This window comes from Jatropha curcas, chromosome 6, assembly GCF_041381405.1.
Source record: "Jatropha curcas cultivar XTBG-Jc1 chromosome 6, XTBG_Jcur_1.0, whole genome shotgun sequence".
Taxonomy (NCBI): Eukaryota; Viridiplantae; Streptophyta; class Magnoliopsida; order Malpighiales; family Euphorbiaceae; genus Jatropha; species Jatropha curcas.
In genome coordinates this window covers 26,188,720-26,214,136 of record NC_143156.1, presented here as the reverse complement: position 1 = coordinate 26,214,136, position 25,417 = coordinate 26,188,720, and the positions used below count along the sequence as shown (strand labels likewise).

Below are 25,417 nucleotides of genomic sequence, written 5' to 3'. Positions count from 1 at the left end.
CAATAGCATAATAAAATAAATTTCATTCAAGAATTTATAAACTATATATATATTCTTTTCAATTTTTTACTTTATTTTTTTTTATACACGGGTATATTGCTAGTGTGTATATATATATATATATATACAGTGTGTGTGTTTTTTTAATTAATCAAATTCTTTTATATTTTTAACAGTAAACATAAATATCAAGTAATCTTCATAATAATTTTTTTGAAAATGTAATCTTTGTAATAATTGAGTTAAGTATTAGTCATTTAATATTATAAGTTAATCGTAATATCACAATTAATTATAATTAAAGTTAAATATTAGTTGTTTTAATATCAATTATAAAATATTAATCCATAAGATTTTTAATTGAGTTAATAATGGTATTAGTCATGAGATATGTGTTTCATAACTCAAAAGAATTTTTGAATCGAAAAAAAAAAAAAAAAGTTACTCCAAAATTTACTTTCAAATCATATTTTACATATATTTAATATAATTTGTTTCAAAAATTCATATAAATTTTACTATATAATCATTGGATTTAATGAAATTAAGTGACATGTATGCAATCACTTTAGCCTATTTCCGTTCGGCGGAATGACATGTGTGCAACACGTGGATCTTTTTTTATTAATTTTTTAATTAGAAAAAACCTTCTCTCCTCCGGCTCAGCCTCTTTCGCTCACATCTTCTGCAATCTTTTCTCTCCCTTTGAGAACGAAAACCTCTTTTTCTTTGAGAAAAAACATTTTTCTCTCTCACATCTTCAATTTGCCAATCAAAATCATCAATGCCTTCAATTTGCCAATCAAAATAATCAATAAGGCACATCAGAAGCTTTCTTCCTCATCTGTACTTCTACTGAGCTATTTCTCCACTTTCTTACCCAGAAATCAACATAAGTAGCCAATAAATCTGTCCCCTCCCTGAATCGACGATTTCTTTTAAAAATTGAAAAATTAAGCCTCGATTCAGATAAATAATTGCTAAACGTATTTTATTTTACCTGGGGACAAATAAATCTGACTTGCTTTATTGATTAAGTTAGCTTTGTTGGCGACCTTGCTCTCGCCGGAGTTGGAGGAAATCTCGCTGGAACACAACTGTCTCCATGACCGTTTGAGATGACGACCTTGATCTGCGATAATGGAGTCGATTTTATTATTCTTTGCGTTGAGCCGACGCTATTGGTGTGCTCAATCGTCAAAGGTGCGGATCTTTAGCCTGAAATAGCTTGAGCTTATCGGTTTTCATGGCTACCCAAACCGCAGCCGGGCAAAATCACCAGAACTAATGATACGGGCTTTGTGGACACGAGAGAGAGACAAAGAGAAAAGGGTACGAGGTCGTTGTTGGTCTCACTGTCTCTTTCTTCACCGGAAATCGACCGCAACGAAGGAGAGACGTTAGCGCTGTTGGAAGAAAAGAAGAGACTTCATGTCGCATGAAGTGAGAGAAAGAACACGAGCAGGATTATAGAGTTTTTTTTTTTAATTAAAAAATTAATAAAAAAAGGTCCACATGTCATGAACTTGCCATTCCGACTAACGGAAAAGCCATTTTATTCAACTGCGTCAAAGGCATTTTACTATTATAAAAATATAAAATTAAGTATTTTTGAGTTAAGTGTCATTTCAATGAAATTAACCCGTGACAAAATCAATGTTTTGACCAAATCAAATACGCTAAAGTGATGGGTGATAAAATTTCAATTAGCAACCATCTTCATGATTTAATAGCGAGTGTGTATATATATACCTATATTAATTTTTAAAAAATAATTATTATATACATAATATTTGATTTTTAAATTAATTTTTTATATAATTAATTTATCACAATTATTCAAAAATAATAAATATTATTTTATTATTGTAAAAAAATTAATTAATAGAATACATTTATAAAGAACAAAATTTTGCTCCATTATTTTTTTTCCTTTTATCAGCTTATCATAAATAGTCTTATTTACAACATCAAAGTTTGCCGTTTATATCAGTTAATAGGGGATATTTAGCTAATTAATGTTAACGTTTGGTAAAATTTTATTAGTGGAAAAGATAAAATGATCATTAAGGGCACAATTGTTTTTTATTATTATATATTATAACGTATGATTAATATTTTTTAATATTTAAGGTGAATATATTATTTTTTATTTTAATATAGTACATAAATAAAAATATTAATTAAATTTTTATAATAACATTAATAGGAAATTTTTTTTTTGAAGAGAAACATTAATAGGAAATTATTACTTTATAAATAACTATAAATAAAACGATTAAAAAAAAATTAATCAACTAGCAATTGATGTGAAAAGGCTTTGATTGGAAATTTTATAAACTGTAAATAGGTAATTAAAAAATTTATCAAATACTTGACTATAAATTAACTATCAATTATATAAATAAACCGAATCAAATGTTCTCTAAAGCAAAAGAAATCTATCGATAGGAAAATGAACCAGAAGTAAAATTAGGGATTGACATAAAAAGCACCTCGCTTTGCTATAAGAGTTCAAATTTGCCCCCAAGTTATGATATAAAAAGGGGCAAATCTGTCCATCAAACTTCGAAACAACCTTCTCTTTCCTTGTCTCTGGAAGCTGTTAGTTGAGCTAACGAACCATAGAAGGAGAGATGTGAAGTGATGTACTGATACAATTTACAAAGGCCTATACAGTTTCAGTATTTTTGGATCTTCGCCTGTCAAAAATATAAGAAGAGAAAATAATTTCACCGATCAAGAGCTGAAAGATTCCTTCTTTGCTTCTTCCTCTAGGGCTTCCTGTAAGTGATTTGAATTTTGGATTTTTTTTTTTATTGTCTATCTGTTTGTTGATTGGATTTGTTGAATAATTGTGACATTATGAGAACTGGGTTTTGTTTATTTGGTGATTTTCTTATGTGAGTATGGATTCAAAGGATTGATCTTCGGTCTTGTGTAAGTTCTTCTATTGGGTTATGCATACATGTGTAAGGAGTGAGAGCTGTTAATAATTTGAGTGAGAAAATCCTAGGATTTTTTTTTTTTTTGCAAGCAACTTAATAACTTATTTAATTTTTTTCATATTTATTGCTGCTACCATTAGTTAGAGTAAGTTTGTTCTTTATATTCTACATGATTCTAAAAATTGTAGTGCCTGCATGTATATCAAAGAAAAAGAACTCTCCGATGGAAATTGCTTTTGAACTTCTGTGCAGTGTCAATTGAACAAGATTATGTGTTCTAAAACGCCTATGAAGTTACTTATGTGATATATTAAGCATTGTAGAAGTGACAATTGACAATGAATTGGTTACCTGCATGAAAGCATTTGGGCCTTAAGAGACTGGGAGAGTAATGCTTGAGATATTACTCAAGATGTTTGGTTTGGGGCAATGAGAAGATTGGTTCAATTGTTTAGTTGGTGGGTTAGACCTTTGAGAAGAAAACTTAAGAATGAGATGGTTGTGCTTTAGTTCTTTATTTTCATGGTGAACAAAAGGTAGCCATGTTTAATGATTTCTGTGAATATTTGAGGCTCTAGTCCCCACCCCTCTATTTTTATACCAACTTCTACCTTTATCCTCAATTTATTTTGACCCTCCAAATTAGTATTCTAGTCCTGCCCCGGCAACAAGTGTGTTTGACTCGTGTGCTAGAGAAAAGTTTTAAACAAGATGAATGCCTCTGCCATTAACATTTTCTATATATGTTTGTTTGAATAATAGACCTGCTTGTTTGGTCTTTTGAGTGCTTCAAGCTTGAAATATTATAAAGGTACTTTGTTTTGTATGAGTTGAGGATTTTATTCAGATACTGGAGAGGTGTGGGGCAGCAGTTGTGAGAAGATATATTGTTCTATGTCTGTTAAAAATATAGCTAAAAATTAAAACAAGTGGCCAAAAGAATTTCATACAGCATTCCAAGTGTAGTCATCATGTGTTAAATTTAGTTGAGCAAATTTTCTATAAGATGTTAACCAATAGGAACCCAATCATGAAAATTGGGGAGGTTATAATTCAGGCTAGAATGAATGCTCTTTGTTTGGAAATGTTTAATGAGATGTTTATGAACTGAATACGCCGTAATGGTATGGCAGCGTTGGAACTCCTTCCTTTATGTAACTTTTCTCAAGATGTTATATCTCGTTTTAGTGTTTAATTAATATTGAACCATTACTCACCTAATTATTGAAGTAATATATAACTGAATGTTAAAGAGATAGAGATTGTTTATCAAATAAGGAATATGAAATTCTTTCTATTAAAGTAAAATATGAATCGCAAGTCCTTGATCATGCTACAGTATGTGTATAAGCGATACCTTATGTGTAGAGTTATTAAAACCTTTTCAGATGTATTTCTCAGATGCACCGTTTTTTCTTGTTATCTCAAAACTGAGACATGAATTAATGATGTGACTTTGCAATAGTTTTACTACTTTGAGCTTTTATAATGAGTCTCATTCAGAAGTGTTTCCATTTTCTTAGAAGCACCTTCTGGAGATTTAAGCATTCAGTTTCTTTATAAGGCAATTTAGGAAAAAAACTAAGCAATTATTCTTTTAAAGCCATAAATCATACATCACCCGAATATAGAATTCATAGAAATGAAACTCAATTACAAACTTGAATATTGTAAAGTGAGAATTGATCCTTCTGTGGTATGTAGAAACACAAACACAAGACTTTTTTTGCTAAGGTAATTCCTGGCTTGTTTTGCCATTAATTGGTGATATTGCATGATAATGCTGAACCACTATAAACACTTGTTGATCCTTTTCTTCTTGTTCAACTTTATCTTTCTTTCTAGTGTTGAAATGCAATTGCTTTTGCAATTTGACAAACCAGTGATGAACTGTCGTTTGCCTTCAACAAGATGCATGAATTCTCCACTATTGACGGCTTTGCGGAGATAACTGAGAGCTTGGCAGAGATGATTAAGTACGTGGCAAATGAACCCTCAGTAGGGCTTTTCTATGTTCAGCAGCACACTCAAAATGCAGTTTCCAATGTAATTAATCTCAAGGACAATATTACCAAGAAGTCACATGAAACAACTTTGCACACTGAAGATTTAGAGGATTCTATAACCATGGTGAAATCCATGAAAGATTGTGGTTTTTCCATTGCTGATGAGATGATTAGAGACATCAAGATATCTCTATCAACAATATCAGCTAGACAACCAAAAAGAGGATTAATCCATAACCCAATTTCAGGTTCCCAATTAGGAAGAAATAGGTCATGGGGACCATCCGCTTGGGGTCATAATGGAGTCCAGCAAGAAAACAGAAAATCCAGTTATTATCTATCTACTGTATTCAAGAATGCAAAAGAAAGGGCCAGTAATTTCAAGTGGCCTCAACTTGATTCAAAAGAATCGGCACCAACCCCAGATGATAAGCTACTGTCTTTTCCTAATACATCGCAGTTGGTTGCATCTGCCAGCACTAGTTTATCACTCCCTGATATGGAATCTGATGAATTGCCCTTATCAAGTCAGGCTACGGATGAGCTACAAGCAGAAGATGAACAAGTTGAGATGAACTTGCCACATCAAAATATATTTTCACTATCTGGAAATTATGATGACTTCAAGGCTGATAAAGAAGCCAAATTAGAGGAATGGTTGGGAGGGAGTGGTGAACACTCGGATAAACTTCAAGAGGGTAAGTGATGCCAAAATGAGAAGTTGAGAATTTTTTTTTTTTTTTTTTAATTCTTTCTTCTTTTTCATTTTTCATATTGTAGGTTTCATATGCTGAGTAATCTTTTACTTGTAAAATCTTTTATTTGTAATACACTTTTGCCTGGACCATGATAATATGTATTTGATTCATCACAATAAAAATTTTCAGCTTAAAGCTTTTGTTGATTCTCCAGTGCTTTTAACTTTTCAAATTCTTTTATATTGTTTTGATTATTTTGTTTGTAAAATGAACTTCAGACATGTATATATTTACACACCCTGAAAAGCTTTGCGGGATTTGAATTCCCTCTTGGCGGATTATGCTTAGAAATCACGGGTAGCTAACACAAGGTATCACTAAACTTAGAGATTATTTCTAATTTGATCATAAAACATCAATTTAATGGAGATGAGTCACTAAAGTTTTTTTTTTTTTTTAAATAAAACTTGATCAGATCGGAGATTTTTAAGAAAAATTTATTCAAAATAATGATATAAACAACCATCTTACTCATGTAAATTTTAATTAACAAACATGCTACACGAGATTATAATCTCGTGTGAACTTGAAGTTAGTTTAAATAGATGAGTTAACAGCTATTGTTAATTATTCCAAAAATTTGTTAGAAATTTCAAATGTGATCAAATTGAAAAGAAAAAAATGAAGTTTAGCGACTTATGCAAAAGAAATTAATCTTTAGGATCAAATTAGCAATAAGCTCAAAGTTAAATGAGCTCTTTTATTTTCTTTCTTTTCTTTTTACTGTTGTTAAATAATCTTATCATACTATGAACTATATAATGGAGGTCTCCCCTTCTAATAATCTTATAAAAATAGTAAAAATTCTTATCACACCATTGGATGGGAGACTCAAACTAGCTGCTCCTACTGCCCTTTACACATCTTTAAAGAAAGTGAGAAGACTAACATTTCAATCTCTGAGTTATTTTTGTTCAAATTAATAACTCAGTGTAATTGTACAGACTAGAAACTTAAAAGTAAATTTAGGTAATGGAAGAATGAGAAGGGGAAAAAGATATGGATGAATGCAAGGGAAATAAAATTATCATTCTGTTGTCTTGTTTGGAAAGTATTGAAAGTGAAGGGAAAGACAATATGAAGAAAAGGTTAAAACTTGCTATTAAATTCTTCACTATTATGTTATGTGAAAGAAAAAAAAAAGGGGGATTAAAATACTCCTTTTTTGAGGTTTTCTTCTCAAATTTAAGGGAAACATTTTACAAACACACACTATACATTGTAACCAAGCAACTACCTTTTTTGTCCCCTTATTCACTTCCTAAATGTACACCAACTATAAAGAAAAACATCGAGCTTGATAAAATGCAGCACAACACAGGTTTGTAGGCTGCTAGTCTTATGAGTTCCAACCAGAGAGCACTCATCCATAATGTTCAATGGTGTAGTGTACCCATCTTGTTGTTTGTAACCCCAAAGATCATCAATAAAGTTGAAATCAGATTTTACCTTGTCAAACCCTGATATGACAATGCCCCAAATCAAATTACTTCATTTCCCTGTAAAAACCATCTCCAAGGGCACAATCTCCACAAAAGAGGTACCTTGACAACAGGCTTAAAATAGTGAGGCAGGAAATTCCGTGGCCCTGCTGCTCTGCACCATATAACTGAACTTGTTGCCTTCATCAGAAAGCTCCCAATTCATTATGGTCTTTTTAATAACAGCTTGCAAAGACCCTAGAAAATAACATGCTCTAGACCAATTGTGTATGCTCCGAGGTTATTGCACCAATCTTCTCGTGCCTTTGGCCTGGCACATGTGCCTTCCAACTGTTGGGAACAGCACTTATAAAGTTGCCCACAGAAATGAGGTACGGTTCCTGCAACACAAATGAGAAAAGCATTCAAAGTAAGCATTAGTTATATGATCCCAGATAGAGAGATGAATTACAAATCCATGCCATAAAATTATCACTATATGCAGGATCTATTTCAGATCATGAATAAGGATAACCAAGTGAAAAAAAAATAAAAATAAAAATAAAAAAAAAAAGAAGGGGGAAATTTGACCAGTAATCTAAATTAAGATTTCAGATTACCAAAAAAAAAAAAAAAAAAAAAAAAAAAAAAAAAAAAAAACAGAAAGAGTTATAACTAGAAGTAGGTAACACGTGTATATCATACAATTCAAGCAATATTTAGCATGATAAGATCCATAAAAACAAAAGGTTTTTAACAGTGGAAGTCCCAATATCATCTCAAATAATATGCCGAAAATGGATCTAAACTACCAAGGAATACAATACAAAAACACATGATTTCACTGTACAGTTGAAGGCTATTTTAAGTAAATTCCAAAAAATACAGAGCAGATATAAAATATGCAAATTAGTAGCCAAGAAATCTGTCATTTACCAACTGGAGAAAACCAGTATTGACACTTGAGTAAGTTGAATGGCATTAAAACCAATCCTAGTGTCATTGGTACTTGCTCAGTATCTCAACTATCAGTAGAAAGGTGCCATCTGCTCATTCTTCAATCCATCAACTTGACTTTGCCCTAACAAAATTCAAGAATTGCTATCAGATTTTATAACAGAAAGCTTAGGATAATATAATAAAGGAAATCAATAATAGTGATAACTAGGGAATATATTGATCAATTCAAGATAATCCATCATTGCATTACAATGACATGCTAACATGTCTGCTGCTTTCAAGAATAGAATCAGAAAATTTCTCTCTGTGCATGCATGTTTCACTTGTTTCCATAGAAGCACAAAAAACAAGTAAAGGCAATACAACGGAAGGCAAAAGAGACAATATGGCATCATAGATAAAGCCAAAAAAGATATTTATGCCCATTTAATGCTTTCCAGAGAAAAACCAGAGCTTTTGTTTTTAATTAGGACCAAACTAAACTTTATAAAAAATTAGTAGCAACTGTATGGTTAGTAAATGATAAGCAATTAACAAAAAAAAAAAAAAAACCCTAGCAAATGAACTTGATCTGAATGATGAAAACACCAACTACGAGCAAATATCTAAATGATCAGAGTTCCAGGTGAGGGTGAATGTTCAAATCATAAGGAAACCCTGAAAGAGAAAGTTGTTCCCCCATTTGCAAATAACACGGATAATTTAGGAATCTCATAAGATATAGTTATCCAGCTCAATAAGGGAGCTTCTAAAGCAAGGAGTTAGCCCAAAACCCTATAAATAGTCTTAAGGGTCTATTTGGATAGTTTTGGACTTATCTATCATGTTGATTTTTTATAAATTTTCAATTAAAATACAAATCCAAACCAATATCATTTCAAATACACATCCATCCGAATAGATCCTGAGATGACTCAGAAAAAGGAACAAAACTCTCTTTAATGACTGTTATTCTGCAGCTATATCCCCAACTTCTAACTTAGAAATCAGAGCGGCTCCACAAGAACCACTCCTGGCCCCATTCCAAGGCATATTAGGAGCAGGAGATCTTTGTAAACCGCAGAATGCCTAATAAAACTACGAAAGGACGATTGTTATATATACAAGGCATAACACAGAATAGAATCAATACAATTCCAACTCACAAATGAACCGAATATGAAAGAATCCACATGCACCTGCAACTGATGTTTCTGAATGTGCCTGATTTGCTGCCCGAATTTCCTCTGGCTTTTGACCATTTATTACATTTGAATTTGGAATAGGTAACAATCTATTGCTGTTGCTCACTATTTTAGCTCTCCTAGAAGAATTCAATCAAAATTGGAAACATCAATTTTCAATCAACTGGTCCAACATAAATTCTAAAACCTTGCAAGAAAGAATAATAATGTAGCACATACCTGATCATTTTCTGCTTCAAAGTGCCTGTTTTTAGCTTAGTTGTCCCCTTTAAAGGACCCACTTTAAGAGCTAAAGCAGGTGATGTTGCTTTGCGACCACCCCTCTCAGCTTTTATAGCAGCAATAAGAGAATCAGCTGTAGGCCCCAAACCCTTTCTCCCAACCAGCTTCACTCCTAGGTTCTCACACAGATAATTCAACCTCATTTCATCACCCCCTCTCACCTCTCTTAGCTCAAAGGCCTGCTCTTTAGATAACAAGGTGTAAACATGAAGCTGTTGTTGCTGATTAAAATGTGACTGAAGCTGCTGAAAAAGTAATTTATTGGAATGTTGTTGATCTGGCCCAGAACCTTCTTGACTTTTCTTCCGAGGTTCATTAAAGGTCACCCTCAAGATTGCTGTGGACTTTGGATCAGTATTCTTTCGACCAAAAATGACAGAAAAACTCCCAAATTCTAAATCAGGCTCTCTAAATAAATCTGCAAGAAGAGAAGCACAGTTATGGGCATTCTTTGAAGAGCCCCTAGTAATTTTCATACTCAAAGTTCGAGAACTAGCATAACGAGCTATGTTTGCAGCTTCTCTTAACCCACTAAGAAAAGCTCCATGCATTGTTGCAGGATACCGCCTGGTGGTGGCCTCCCCTGCAAAGAAAAGTCTTCCATCCCCAACACTCTCTGCTAATATATCATAGTCATCTCCAGAAGCCCCAACTGCAACATTAGAGTATGCACCAAGGGTAAACGGATCACTACCCCATCTTGTACAGACGGTTTGGATAGGTTCTGGGACAGTGATTCCTTTTGGTTCATAAATACCTGCAAGTATTCATCCCAAATGCCCATAAAAACTATTCTAATAAGTAAAACCGTATGAAAATTTGTATTTCTTCTGAAATGCTCATGATTAAGACAGCAAAAGTAAATGTAAATGGTCAATAGAAATGGTCATCAACAACTGAAGGAAGTCACTCAAATAGATGCTCACTAGTAATTCTGATGCACGCATGTGAACAATTGTTAAACCACTCGATCATCATATAATATATAATTTTTTTAAATTTAGAACTTTGCAGAACTCATTAAAACAACAGAATGATCATGGATGGATTACCCTTGAGAATCTGAAGAACCTGTGTCACTGCATCTGTGGGAGGCATACTCTCAAATTTATGTGCAGCTTCTCCTGCTACAAGAGCAATCAATAGTGGATCACCAGAAGCGGTTGCATAGCTATAAAACAAAAAGAACTCCCCTCGAGTGCTTGAATCATCAGTTAGATGCCCAAATGTGTCAAGATCAGTTTCCCAAAACACATAAGGAAAAAGCATTGCAACCTTATTCAACAGCCCATACCCCAATCTCTTTATCCCGTCAAGCTTCCTCTGGGGCAACTCAGGAATAAATTTTATGGACCCACTCTTCAATACCCCAAGTGGAACTGTACACAGTGCCATATCCCCCTCAAAAACCTGACTTCCAGAAACAACCTGCACTCCATCACTCCCATACCTAATAGTATGCACAGTCTTCTCATACAAAATTGGCACATTCTCTGCTAAAGCTTGAACCAACCTTCCATTCCCACCAGGCATAAAACAATGGTCCCCACCCATGTCATATGGATCATCCTGGTCCCAAAACGCCAATGAAAGCTTTGACAACAATCCAGCATTGGCATATTCCAGATTTGCACAATGCCAATTAAACAAGTTCATTTCCTCCTCATTCACTGCATCCCCATACACCTGCCTAAAAGTTTCCAATGATGCCCCTAATGATACGTCCATAGCAACGTCCCCCATTAACTGCCTATGCTTACTTGCCTTATCTAATAAACGATTAAAAACTGTTTCAACTTTCAAGTCTGTATCCAAATCAACTGGTTTCCCATCAAAACTATACAGTGGACACTTATCTCTTACCTTATGCAATGATTGCCCCAACTGCCTTGCCAAAATTCCTAATGGGTTTCCCAAAGTCCCTGTTAACACAGTTCCACCTAAATCTGCTGATGCAGTAACCTTATTTCCGCCTCCTCCCTCCATTTTTTTGGTGTAAACTCTCCCACCAGCACGTTTTCTCCCCTCCAAAACTGTAACCTTAAACCCAAACCTCATTAACTGCCTCGCAGCAGCCAATCCAGCCAAACCAGCACCGATGATTATAACCTTTGACTTCGTAAATTCATTAGGGATTTTCTCTTTAATTGACTGTGAGACTCCAAAATTAATATACCCGCGTGAACCTAAATAATCATAAGCAGAACCTAACAGGCCATGACAATGTTTTGGCACCGAATTTGTGAACATTTCTTTTGTTATCCAACTGTTCACATTTTCGCGCCATTTAGCAATGATATGGTTTCTAATGAGTATATAATTGACCTGTTCAATGCCGCCGATAACCGAAACCACGCCGGCTTCAATTTCCTCGTCAGTTAGAGAATCAGCAGGAAAACCTGCAGAAAGTGCGATCAATGCCTCATTGGTAGATTCTTTGTTGATTACTATAATCTCTTCGGCAATGTCAGGTACTGGTTGTTGGATTAATGAATTAGGATTAGGGTTAGGGTTTTCAATTATAGAAACTTTAGGTTTGGTTGGCAATTGTGGAAGTGGAATCTGAAACGACGTTGTTGAGGTGGAAGCGATGGTGGTGCGTTGGGATCGGCCGCGACGTCGTTTCTTGGGGACAGAGAAGGAAAGGAATTGATTAGGGTTATTAGAATTGAGAGAAAGAGTGGAACTTGGGATTGAACTAGGATTAGGAGTAGGGTCAGGGAGAGGAGGATAAGGAATGAATTCGAGAGGAAGAGAAGAGAATTCATCGGGAGTTGGGGTTGATGGGTTCATTGTTTGCTATTCTCAGAGAGAGTCTGCAATTTTTTGTTTTAATGGGTCCATCTCCCCTTTCTTCTTCCTCCTGTTCTCAGCTCAGCTGTTGTGTTTTCAGAATTCCTTAGCTGGATTCAGCGATTTAAATCTTGTGTCTGAAATAACATCAAACCTATTATTTGATTTAAATCTTGGATTCAATTCATGGATTTCTTATAGCATTACCAAACCTATTATTTGTTTAATATATGAATTTAATTATTGAAATTATAGTTATTTATTTTTAAAAAATTATAACATAGATAAAATAGAGATGTTATATAATTAAATGAATTAAAAATTTCAGTAATGTGCTAAAATTGTAGTATTTAATAAAAAACACAATAATAAGAGTTAAATGCACTTTAATCTCTAATTATTATTTTTTAATTAATATTTGGTTATTTTGTTAGGTATTTTTATTGAAAAAGTTAACTCTTTATCCACACTAAAACTTACTTTTTTTTTTTTTTTTTTGGAAAATAATTATTTAGTCCCTCAGATATAAAGAAATTATTTAAATAGTCCCTTCGTTTTTAACAAATATTTAGAGCGATCTTAACATTTGCATATCCGTCGTTCTAAGCAGTAACTCCTTTTAATTTTATTGATTTTTTCAGTAAAAATAAAATTGCATCAGCATAAGAAGGTGACAAGACGAACAATAACTACAAGACATGGCCCTTTAATCTCTGTCCTCTCTTCTATAAGCTTGATTGTTGTTCCAGTGATGGAGGAACTACCATTAATGCTTCATGGTTGGATCTGGCAAGATTACCATCTGAGTTGTTCAACTTGAATATCTCTAAACCATTTAAAATTGCATCAGCATAAGAAGGTGACAAATTAGTATTCGGGTGTAAAGCGAGCCATAAGTCTTGCTTGTTGTGGAGGAGGGAAATTGAAATTTATGTCTTGGTATATTTAGCAAGTCCCTGTTAATCAGCTTGATTAAAATCAAAATTATCATCAATCCTTTTTCAATTTTGTAGAGATTTACAGACCCAACCATGGATGTGTGCAGTTTGAGTATATTGTGAAATTCGTGTAAGTAAATTAAGACGCAATAGTAAAAAATTTTCTTTTTCTTTTTCTTTTTCTCAACATCCTCTGCTGGCCCTTGGTGATATTGTTTCCTGGTTATTATCTTGAATTGCAAAATCAAAGTATGCAAATTGTGGAAATGGTTTGGCACAATATATAAAATATGTGTGTACCTTTTGGCGGCGTCAACGATGTGTGTGGCCGAGATCTAGACCAGAGCCAATGATATCCAATGCTAGTCACATGGGTTGCCGTTAAATGCTCTGCCACCAGTCGTGTTGTTCTATTTCTTCCCTTTCATTGCTTGATCAGCTTTAGGTCCTTGATCTCCATGATAACCGTCTCAACGTACCGTTTTATATCTCATATACTGTACGAACCTCCGGCTTCTTTATTTTGCTAGCAATAACTTCTCTGGTGAGATCTCACTAGAAAGTTCCACTCTCAAGCGGCTTCTCCGCTTAGACCTATTGGACAACAACATTCACAGCGAAATTTCCAACCAAATTAACCAAGCTATTGACTCTTCAGTTGCAAAACAATGAACTCTTTGGCAAAATTCTTGAATACTGAAAAATTAGCTTTGAAGAGACAAATGAGAGGGGCCATGGATGGAGGGAATGCTTATGTGATTTAGCTTTCATTTTGTCAAGGGGTGTTTTCGTCTTTTCATTATGACTTAACGGAAAAAATGAAAAAACTAGACAGATGGACGACTTAGAATGATATATGCAAATGTTAGGCATGCGCTGAATATTTGTTCAAAATGAAAGGACTACTTAGATAATTTCGTCATACCTCATGAACTAAATAATTATTTTTATTTTTATTTTTTTTTAGGAAAATGCTTACCAATTGCTTGAAGGACCATATAATGCATTTGAATTTGAAGAAAAAAAGATTAAGAAAGTCATAATAATTTTTTTCAAAATGTTAATTAAGAACTTATGCATGTTTTTTTCCAGGTAGTAATCTCTCTAAATTAGAAGTTGCTTTTTGGCTTTATTTTTAAGTAAATTTATTTGAGTATGTTGAAATGAGTAATTTTTAAAAAATAAAATTGAAATAAGGCTCAATTTATTTCTTGAACTTGGACACCATATATAATTTGCTTAAGTTTAACTTTTCGTACAAATTACCCTTTAAACTTGTATCAAAATTACAAATTGTCCTATTTTTGCCCAAAAAATAAATTATTTGATATGAATCAAATATGATTAAAAAAGTAATTAAATATTTAATCTAAATCAAATATAATTAAAAAAATAATAAATATTTTTGTAACCAAATATTTCAATATAATATTCAATATAATCAAATCTTTTTATAATTTTATAATTTTTTACAAATCAAATATTTGTTCAATTATTTTTAAATCAAATAATGTATATTTTTATAATTATTATTATATTTTAAAATGATTTTTATTTTCTAATTTTAAATTTTTAAGTAATTTTTTATTAGTTAAAAAACAATAAAAAAAAGTTTTCTAAAAAAATTGGGCTTTTTATTTTTTTGGTGGAAGTTGAAGGGGCAAATTGTACAAAAAGTTAATTTTCGGTGAAATTTAGAAGGCAGATTGAGCTTTAATTTAATAAAATTAGTATTTAATAACATAATTTAAGAATTAAAATTAAAATTTCCAGCATTTATTTATTTTTAAATTATATAATAACAATTCCAGAGAAACTTGAACGAAATTTGGAAATTCATTTGATTTCTCACACCCAACAGCACACATCTTTTGCTTTCATACAAGGTTTATACACAACTTCTTTCTTATTTTACAATTTGAAAATTTTGAAATTCATCTAGTTCCATGACATTTTGGCTAAATATATACTCCAATCACGCTCTTGAGATTTCAAGAGGTGGTCTTGGAATAGACTGTGGAAGTGTATCAGCAACTTGTTCTTAATTTTTGCAGAAAACGAACACAATTTAGTTCTAGAAAAATATCGAAATTTATAAGGAGTTGATCAATGGTGCTCGAACATTTACTTGTTTTGAATGTCTGTTTATTTTCTATCAGTATCTATAGATTCGTCACGAGGTTCGAGTGCACAACTTTTCTAATTCAAAGCAATTCGACAACAACATCACCAACGTTCATTCGATCCCTTGGCAATTCTTCAGAACAAGCAACACGAACCTTGAGAGCTGAAACTGAAACCAAACACTGTAAAAGCTTATCATTTGTAATGTTAGGAGACTCATTTGAACTTGTTCCTTCCCTTTTCCTTTCCTTTCTTAAATCAGCCCCCATGTCATGAAGTGAAGGAAGAAGGCTAAATGTCGCAGGTGCTGTTGGGAAATCTGCACGGATAGGATCGCATCTTCTCTAATACGAAATGGGTCCAACACTGCTGTTCCCCTATGTATTAGATAAAGCCATTTTAGCTAAGCTATGGAGGTTCAACCCATCTTTAAACATTTCATCAGTTGGTAGCAAGAACTTGCTACTTTCATTAGATTTCAATGCCTTAATAGCTGTTAAAGCCTCACATTCTGTCAAAAAACTTTTTCGAAGCTCCTTTAAGAAGAAGATTAATAAACTTTGACCCTTTTTTTAAATATTTTATTATTTAAGCGATGATATAATTGTCAATTTTTAATAATAATTTTTTCTTTCTTCAAAAATTTTACTAATTTCCAAAAAAAGAAAATAAATTTATTTTATTTCCCTGTACTTATATCAAAACATAATAATGAAAAATAAAAATTAACAATTACTCGCTATTTTTCTCTATTATTTTTCTTCTTTTAATATTTTTCTTCCTCTCCTTTCCAAATGAATGGCGGATTTTTAAAATTTTTTCCACATTTAATTTAAATAATCAAAAGATCCATTTATTTTTCTTTTTTACCAAAATGATTTTTATATAGTTTTTTTTTTTTATCCTTCCACTCTTGTTTTGTTGCCGGCTAATCTTCAAGAATTTAAAATATCAAAACCTATCCCTTCAATAGTTTTTCTTTTCCTTTTTTTTTTTTTTTTTTAATGTTGGAAGTAGTATGTTTAAAGAAACTTATGTCACCTTTGGGTTAGAAGCACAAGCCACAGGGATTGCAAACGTATCTTCCTATATATTTTTAATAATTTCCTATGCAAAAGACAACTATGCCACCTATTGTATTGTTTGGTATATAAACTCCAATTACAATGACTTCTAGGAGATTCTTGGTTAAAGATTCAAGATTACGTGCTACCAAATCCACAAAACAAGGTGAAAAGTATAAGATTTGGCTACATGTATAAATTCATCTTTGTACTTTACTAAAAAAAATGTTTGTGATATCCTCAATTTTTATTTTGATCTATTAAATATTTCAATTTATAAAATTGTACTAATTTAATACTTTAATTTGTAAAAATTATTTTATTGAATACTCGAACTTCTAAAATTTAATCAATTAAACACTTATTAGAATATTGAAAAATATAAAAATTATTGTTCTAAATATTATATTAACCATATACTCAGTGAATATCTTGCATATAAATATCAAAAACATAAAAAAAAAATGTTATTGCTAATATAGATAGGAATATAATATTAGCAAAATTTGTAACTTCAAGAGTATAACAGGTCATTCACAAAGTTTGACGTGCTACAATAAGATTTTTTTCGATTTTTTTTTATAAAGTACAATGGTAAATTTTTTGCAATAGTTCACTCATCTAAAGACATGTTAAATCACATAATTTCATGCTTGTCCTGATTATTCACCTCCTTTGGTTTGATCACCACCTTTTGCCAAATGAAGGATGAACCAAAGATGTATTATATATTTATATTTGTTCAAATCATTAAGATGACAAACATAAAATGTTGATGGAGAAAATTGTAAGACTGATACTTATGTTGAGGACAAGAATAATAAAGGGAAAATTACATTTTTATCCATATAGTTTGACATAATTAATTAATTTATCTTTATATTTTAAAAATTACATTATTTTATTCACGTAGTTAGGATCCGTCCATAACTTAAATCTCAAATAATAGACAGAAAGATAATTTTGTTCAACAGAGACAAACTAAAAGGATAAAATAATGTGATTTTTAAAATGGAAAGACAAAGTAGTTAATTATGCCAAAATATAAGGATAAAATTGCATTTTTCCTAATAATAAAGGAAAGAATCAGGAGTTGTTTGACACAAAGAACAACAAAGCTAGATATAAACAGCTTTCATCTAGTTCTATCCGTCTTAGTGTGTGTGTATATATATTGCCCACAAAAAAAAAAACTAAACTCAAAACGACATTTCTCACATTTTTACCATCCCCTAGTTTCCTTCCTTAAATTTATTGATGAAATAAATTGATCAATGGGGACTAACCTTTGCAAGAAATTAATAGGTAAAAGTTCAAGTCAAGGATTCTCCATTATTGAATCACTCAAGCCAGAATGCCTCAAAGCAAATAAGAAGAAGAAGAAGACATTAGAAGAGTGGCTCTTAGGCTCTCCTAGTATGAAGCCAGAATGCATAAATGGAGGTCAACTTTATGTTTTGAAGAATGTGTCTAAAAGGGTATACCCATCTTCTATAGAATCCCATGAAATTGCTGTAAGTGGGAGTTTTTTTACTTTGGAAAGATTTTTGATGCTTGATAGAGAGGATGATTACAAAGATTATATCAGTTTTTCTTCTTTATCAATTAAGAAAACCCCAAGTGGAAAGTCAGTGAAAAGGGTCAGCTTTAAATTGCCCGAGGAAGCTGATATAATCATTTTTGACTCACCAAAGGAGTCAATAGAGATTTGATTATGATTGTTCTAATTGTTAGATAGATAAAAACTCACCCTTGAGCTATCTTTTATGAGTTTTGACTTTTAGGTTATGATTGTGAGAATCCTTTTTTTAGGACAGTCCAACTTTTTTATTACTAGTTAAATCTACATCTTTCAAGAGGAGCTTTAAGATGTTTGTTGCCACAATTTTGTAGCCGGCAATAATTTTTCCTACTTTTATAGCAAAAAAATGCCATAAAACATGGATTCTCTATTTTATGACAATTCAATTCGAGTTAAGCAATTTATATTGGTTTGATTTGACTTAAATCAAACCAATTGAGCGTTCATGTGCTTAGGCTAATCTGCTTTAACTAGTTACATATAAAAAGAATATACCAAACAATAATGTTTGTCCAAATTTAAAATTGAATGCATCAAATTTCCTGCACATGAAGACTCAATAAAAGATGTCTTTACCAGGCCTTGGGAAATAAATACAAAATGGGCATATTCCAAAAAGACATCTTTAGTTGTAGCAAAGACATTTTGGAATTACTGTAGCAAAATTTGCAGTTTCTCATAAACTGATCTGACCAAATCATTGTCTTTAGAGGCTGAAAAGATATCATCTACCTTCTCAATACAACATAACTAGATTCATTGGTCTTCTGAATCCTAGAAATTCTCTTTAGAGTAGCTGCAAAAGCTTCCTTGTCCTGCATGCATCAATGAGTTTCGAGGATTCAGGAGAAAGGAAGAGACAATCAAAACCTTTCAGATTTCTCAAACAAGATAATTTATGTTTCGTTCTGGAATTGAGAATGGAATATTGTTCTTGAAGTAAGATGAAATATTTTGGTGTGGTTCACAAGGAATTCAAAAGTTCTTTGATCTTTTTATATTTGGTGAATCGATATTTGAAAAATTTGCATAATTCTCAGTAAGCATGTAGCTTTTTTTAGGAGGATGAATGAAAATGGATCTTTGAAAGCCAAATTTGCAAAAATATGAAAACAAGTGACTGCAGTGAAGGTAAAGACGAATCAAGCAGCACCTAAACACAGATAAGTAAACAAGAAAGAGCATACCTGGCGGCATTTTAGCTTCGCTTTAAACCGAGAAACAAGTTCTTGTGTAGTCACAGGTCCATTTTGCGACAAGACAGCCCTAATCTCTTCTTCTGAGACAGGTCCAATGGATGACGTTGATTCTGTTTTCAGAGATGATGGTACCACCTTGGAAGTCACGTTACTTTTAGTAGCAGCAACACTTTCTTCTTTCACGGTATGTTTCAGTTCCTAATCCACAATGATAGTACGAAGAAAATTAATTATTAAAAGATCAGTGTTCAATCTATTAATACTATCAACGCACTCTAAGGTCATAGAGTGAAGTCAAGGTGCAAGACACAAGTTTTGGGCATGAGCCTACAGTAGGTCAGGTGTAAAATTGGCAGCGTTTGGAGTACAACAAATGCAAATTTGCCTTTGTTGCACTTCGCACAGGAATATTTCCCCGTCTGACCATGGCAGAGGCTCTAGACATAGCACCTTGTGCCTGAGGCACACTCCGTTGACAGTTACAGGTTTATCAAGAGCAATAACATACATTTTCTGCCTTGACCTTCTTTTGAGGCACACTGTTAGATGTTTTTGCATCATCACCATTTGATTTTCTTTTTCCCTTTGCTGACTTGGAAGCAGATTGATTTCCCTTAGCAGAACCAGAAGGCATTGATTTTGCATGATTACTTTCAGTAGGTTCCTCCTTAGGTGTATCCTTCTTCTTCGGAGCCAGCACAGAAATCTCATCATCCATCTGGATATTATCAGCATACATAATATATAACTCAACTTAGGCCTCTACACTTCATAAACCAGAGGTTAGTAGGGAAAAAAACCAGCAAGGCCAAGCATAATATATTATTCACAAGGTTATATCACAGATGCCCTTAGGGTGTAAACAGGACAAGAAAATACAATCAGCCATCATTAAAACTCACATCATCATCATCATCATCATCTGAATCACTGAGTCCACCAGCTTTCCCAAGAAGCTTCTTCAACTCTTTCCCAGATTTGCTCAATCCACCTTCTTCATTCTCTTCGCCCTCATCATCTTCATCCTGCAATATGTAAAAACCCAGGTGATAAGGCCTGCAGTATAATACACATTTTTAGGGGGCTTAAATTTTAATGATCCATTTAGAACACTGCAAAGTACAAACACTCAATGTCTGGCAATAAATTTTCTCATTTACAATTCAAAAAAGACTCCAAACTTATAATTGCCATTTTCACTTATCAATGAAATGTACCGCACATCCATTTTACTTTGATAAAGATTCAATTCAGTCTAGCAACCTACTCACATGACAAACAAAGAGTAAATCGGAAACAAACTACTGAATCCAGAAACATAAAACAGACATCAAACTTATGTAGAATGCAAGTAATTGCAACAAATAATTTAGGTTTATCGCTAAATTGACCACAAAGATGTTTTTCTAAACTGCTTACTTTTACCTTTATTTAATATCTCAATTGCCATCAAAATAATCAACTAAAAACTAACAATAAATCAAATGTCATCCAAATTGTGCATTATATTCATGATAAATGTAATAGATTAATCATTGAATCTATCAACAGCCTGCATCTACTGATAAAGTCATGAAAAAATGACATGTCACCTTCTGCCACTAACAAGTAACGATCAATACGCAAAATTTACAGAATAAAAATACACCTGCTTGATTTCTGGAGGAGCAGGAAGCTCAGGAGCCAGATCTTCCCGTTCCTCTGGATCATTACCAACTGCTTCATCATCATCAGTGAAAATCTCTTCATGCTCCCAATCATCACCTAAAATCAACAAACACACATCACTTATTTGGAACTACTTGAAAAGCTAAATTGGAGAGATTTGAAAAGTTTAAAACGAAACATAATGTTTCCATAAGATTCAGAATTTACCAAGCTCACTGAATCAAAAAGAAAGATCACAGAGCGTCTTTCTTGTACATTAGAAAGAAAAGAATATTACCCCGTAAATGTAAAAAAAGAAGCAGAAAAAGAATATATGAGGAATCATTTGCTATTTGAACGTTAAATTTTAAAGGATCAACTATTTATTACAAGAGACTGACATCTGCAACATAATATTGAGGAAAAATGCTCACCCTTCTCGCCATCATCATCATCCATATCATGATCACTCCCCTTTTGACCTTCCTCTTCATCATCACCATCAAATCTGCGAAGTCCAAGTCTATTCTTCCGTGCTGTCTCCTCTTCTTCAACTTCCTCTCCCTTGTCAGAAACATTGCCGCCTTCATCATCACCAGCTGTTTTTCTGCGTCCCTTTCCACCAGCTGTACCACTATCCTTATCATCAAACTTCTCCACTTCACCAAATGCAGCAGCCCCATTATTTGCAGCTTTCATCATCCATCTTTCATATCCATCTGCAGTCTTTCTCCTGTTCTTCATCTTCTCTTCTGCTTCCTCCAAGGTAAGTTGCTTGTAATGTGCAACTTTGTTAAAATTATACCTGGAAAACATGTCAAGCAACAATAGTTAACAGAAAATATTCATATTGCTCATCCATAAGTAAATAAATTTCAAAAAGAAGTGTCTATATCCTAGTATGAGCATCATTTTCCAGCATCAAAAACCAAGTGAGGCAGAATAAGACATAAATTGATTTTATTACTACATATATACATGATCATATCTTTTTAGGACTTGCCCACACCAAGTAAAGAAAAATGAACCACCAGTATATACCAATCAATTATCGTGCATACCAAGAACCAGCAGGGATAGCAACAAACTCTTTTCCCTGCAGTATCAACAGGTAGTAAGTTGCTGATTGCGAACCTTCGAGATGACCTTGGTACTGAGACTGGCCAGTTTCATCCTCCAACAGCCAAGGCCTGTTCTTGTACTTCTCCTATATAATATAATTGTGCACACAAATAAGAAGAAGGCTATCAAAACATTTATCACATTTATTGAGCACACAGAATGACTAGAACATGAAAATTCAATGGATTACAGCTAACATAAAAGTTTGCCTTCCCTTTTATTAAACTCTCATTTCTTTCTTCGCTGTCAAAATTCACTTGAAGGTTGCTGATTATATTAAACTAATGAGTGAACTAACAGTATGAAGCTTTGGTAAAGGATGATTCTAATACATATGGGAGCATTGATAATAGGACATTTGGTTAACAGATGCCTTTGACGTGAAATTGCTCAATCCTTCCAATTCAAAATTTGTATTTTGCACTTGAGTAGAAAATTATGCTAGTCTTTGTTCATTGGAGGAGGCTTATAGGTTAGTACTTAGTAGCAAGTTCTGTGGAGGAAAAGTTGTGATCAGGCAGAGTATAATTGCTTGTACAGAGCAGAATAAAATAATTGCATATCTTTTCTTTTGACTTAAATGATTCTTTTTTATCAAGCAATTGAAGAAAAAGAAAAGGAAAAGAAAATGAGAGAGCAAGGAGAAGCGTTTTTGGTTGAGCAAGGATGAAACTGCAGGAGCAAAAATGATATAAATTGAAGTGATACTACAACAGGCAGTTGAGACCTATAGGACTATGGTTAAGTAGAACAGGCACGAGCTTGGAAATGATCATTCATCCACATCCATGCATGCAATGGGATTTGCTTTAAAAGGCATTATAATGAAGAGAATTTTTTATAATAATTTTGCACAGTTAACGGAGATGGTAGAATTAAGTGATGAGAAAAAAAAAAACATTCTTCATCATAGAAAATTCACTACATAGAAGTAATTTTTGTACTTCCCACGTGTTAACAAAATCAAACTAAAAACCTAAATTCCACCTTTGTTTAACAAACCAAAGTAAATAGATATGAAGTATAGCAAAAGGTAAACAAGGCAAGAAAGATTCATTACCCGCAAAGCATCAGTAAGTTGACGTCCTTGTAGTCCTTCTTTATGAATAGACCATTTACTATCAGCATTTTTCTTTCTAGAAAAACTAGGCAATCCTGTAACAAATCTACCAATAAAGTAGTTCTTGTCGGTGATAGGACTGGCCCGAACATTATATTCCTAAAGAGAAATCAACGAAAAAATCATACAGTAGTTCTTCCTTCCAAGAAAATCTTAAATAAATACAATCAATCAATGAATCAGTAAAAATCTCCAAACCAAACCGAATATATTCAAGCATATAGTAGTTCTACCTTCCAAGAAAATCTTAAATAAATACGATCAATCAATGAATCAGTAAAATCTCCAACAAAAACAGGAATATATTCAGAATTAGCATAATTTCTTAACAGTATAACAATAGCAACGCCAATAAAATACCTAGAATTCATCTTTTCACGAATTCTACAGATTATATTCCTTACATCAAACATGTGCATTACCTAACCAGAACAAATGCACGCATAGCGTGAACAAACAGCAATGAAACAACAAAAACAGAGCGGATTCAGATTGCACATACATAAAACAAAACGTAGAAATCAGATTTAGAGAAAAAGAAGCGAAACTCGAATCAAACGAGTAATGGTGACGCCACAATCATAGCATTTCTCAAGGTTCTCCGCCATGGTTTTGCCACAAGTTAAGCAAAGAGTCATGTGCTTGCAATTGCTTCCATACAAATCTGTGGTCGATCCACATCCACTGCACGATGGCTTTAAGAGAAGATCGAACGACATTTTTACCTTCCACCTTCAAAGATCAATAAACAGACTAGAAGACGGACCTGTCTAGCTTTTTTGTAATTGCTAATAACTGTAGGAGAGAGACAGAGAGAGTAAAAAAAAAAAAAAAAAAATAGGGCACAGAGTCTGTTTTAATGAAGAAAATCTCACGGGTTTTCCTTTTATAGGATTTGTATGCGGGACCCATTAATGAGACCCTATATCTACTGGCCGGAGCTTGTCCGATTCAGCCGCCAAAATCTGAATTTTACACTCATCTAAAAACTTAAAAGCTGATTTTCCAAAAAAAAAAAAAAAACTCTTTTTTTAACTATACATGTATCCATGCTTCGCAACGAATAATGAAAATTTTAAATTTCGAAAACCTCAAATTTTACAATTAAAACTAAAATTCATTCCAGAGTACAATAGTCTGCCGCTATGCAATCGCTTTTCGATTAAAAAGAGAAATTATTATTTAGAAAAATTAATTATTTAGTCCCTATGTACTTAAAATTATTTAAATACTCTTTTTTTTTTTTTTAATATCCAAAACATCGTTGACGTCACCCTAGACAATATGAAAGCCCCAGACCTGCTCCACCCTCCACCGCCTTGGCCTACATCGCTTTCTCCACCATCGCTGCCTCCGCCATTAACATCCCCACCCCGCCATCTTCTTCGCCGCTGCTAAGCTTACTACAATGCCCTCTCCTTCCATTCTAGCCAACAGTATTAACTCTCTATACATGCAGAAAGGCCATAGCCCGTACCCAAGGTAATCGCTGCTCCTTTGCTCCTTGGGCTACACATCGACGATATCGAATTCACCAGCGTTCACCATACATTGGCTATAATGGCGGCAAAGGCTGTAAATCAGGGTTGGGCCTATAACGACCGGATCTCTTTACAGAATTTAGCTTTCGATATAGATAAACATTGGTTGCTTCATTTGTTGTACCATTCAATTCACCTGTTGTTCTTCCTAGTTGTACAGTGCCCAGATAGAGAACACAAGAAGAAGGAACTATCGATTCATCAGCAAATCTCTAAGAATTGTTTGTAGACTCGAACCCTTTAGTTAATGATGCATGAACTAACAAGAGCCTTTTCAAGTATGCTCCTGCAACTCAATTGTGGAGAAGCAGGCTCCATGTAATGGGTGGCAGCAAGGAAAATCGCCACACTTCTGGATTGGATAATTGGAATATTGCCGTAATCGGGGGTCAAGAGGGTGATTTTATGCCAAAACCTGGGTCAAGTGCTCTCGAAGGTCATGATGTAAATGAACTAATTATTTTCTACATTATTATATTAGATTGGCGTTTAGCAGACCATGTTGTTGTTATGTCGAAGTCAGAAGCATGCTCACACGTAGCCTATATATTCTTCATTGTTTCAGGTTATTATTTTCTTGAACTTCTATTTTGTTCTGTTATAGATAGATTATTGATTGTTTCCAGTGGCCCAACTAGGAAAACAAGAGAAGAGAAAAAGTCAAGTTTGCCAATTTCAAATATTTTCTCTTACCTGTCTTTTACTTTTTTCCATTATCGAACGATCAA

General features: G+C 33.2%; 3 protein-coding genes across 7 annotated transcripts; 1 reads left to right on the top strand and 2 right to left on the bottom strand.

The window, feature by feature from the left end:
• Window positions 1-2,474: 2,474 nt before the first annotated feature.
• LOC105641103 (MEF2BNB-like protein) lies at window positions 2,475-5,858 on the top strand. Of its 3 annotated transcripts, none has more exons than XM_012225575.4 (2): window positions 2,475-2,786; window positions 4,860-5,858. In XM_012225575.4, the coding sequence occupies exon 2, from the start codon at window positions 4,860-4,862 to the stop codon at window positions 5,658-5,660; it is 801 nt and encodes a 266-aa protein (XP_012080965.1). In that variant the 5' UTR covers window positions 2,475-2,786; the 3' UTR covers window positions 5,661-5,858. The 3 variants fall into 3 exon arrangements, with proteins under 3 accessions (XP_012080965.1, XP_012080964.1, XP_012080963.1); XM_012225574.4 differs by having other exon boundaries at window positions 2,477-2,786; window positions 4,832-5,858; XM_012225573.3 differs by having other exon boundaries at window positions 2,477-2,786; window positions 4,794-5,858.
• A 1,003-nt stretch (window positions 5,859-6,861) lies between these two features.
• Window positions 6,862-13,951, bottom strand: FLD (protein FLOWERING locus D-like protein). Of its 2 annotated transcripts, XM_020682095.3 has the most exons (6): window positions 13,591-13,951; window positions 10,612-12,489; window positions 9,497-10,316; window positions 9,272-9,396; window positions 8,070-8,214; window positions 6,862-7,534 (listed from the first exon to the last, which is right to left on the bottom strand). In XM_020682095.3, exons 2-5 carry the CDS (start codon window positions 12,350-12,352, stop codon window positions 8,162-8,164), a joined length of 2,739 nt encoding a protein of 912 aa, XP_020537754.1. In that variant the 5' UTR covers window positions 12,353-12,489; window positions 13,591-13,951; the 3' UTR covers window positions 6,862-7,534; window positions 8,070-8,161. The 2 variants fall into 2 exon arrangements, with proteins under 2 accessions (XP_020537754.1, XP_012080962.1); XM_012225572.4 differs by lacking the exon at window positions 13,591-13,951 and having other exon boundaries at window positions 10,612-12,533.
• A 4,601-nt stretch (window positions 13,952-18,552) lies between these two features.
• On the bottom strand, window positions 18,553-24,021 carry LOC105641101 (transcription initiation factor IIF subunit alpha). Of its 2 annotated transcripts, XM_012225571.4 has the most exons (9): window positions 23,697-24,016; window positions 23,089-23,247; window positions 21,968-22,113; window positions 21,341-21,711; window positions 20,908-21,023; window positions 20,162-20,284; window positions 19,768-19,977; window positions 19,248-19,457; window positions 18,553-18,875 (listed from the first exon to the last, which is right to left on the bottom strand). In XM_012225571.4, the coding sequence occupies exons 1-9, from the start codon at window positions 23,865-23,867 to the stop codon at window positions 18,789-18,791; spliced, it is 1,593 nt and encodes a 530-aa protein (XP_012080961.1). In that variant the 5' UTR covers window positions 23,868-24,016; the 3' UTR covers window positions 18,553-18,788. The 2 variants fall into 2 exon arrangements, with proteins under 2 accessions (XP_012080961.1, XP_089579266.1); XM_089723140.1 differs by lacking the exon at window positions 18,553-18,875 and having other exon boundaries at window positions 19,315-19,457; window positions 19,768-20,021; window positions 23,697-24,021.
• Window positions 24,022-25,417: the final 1,396 nt, after the last annotated feature.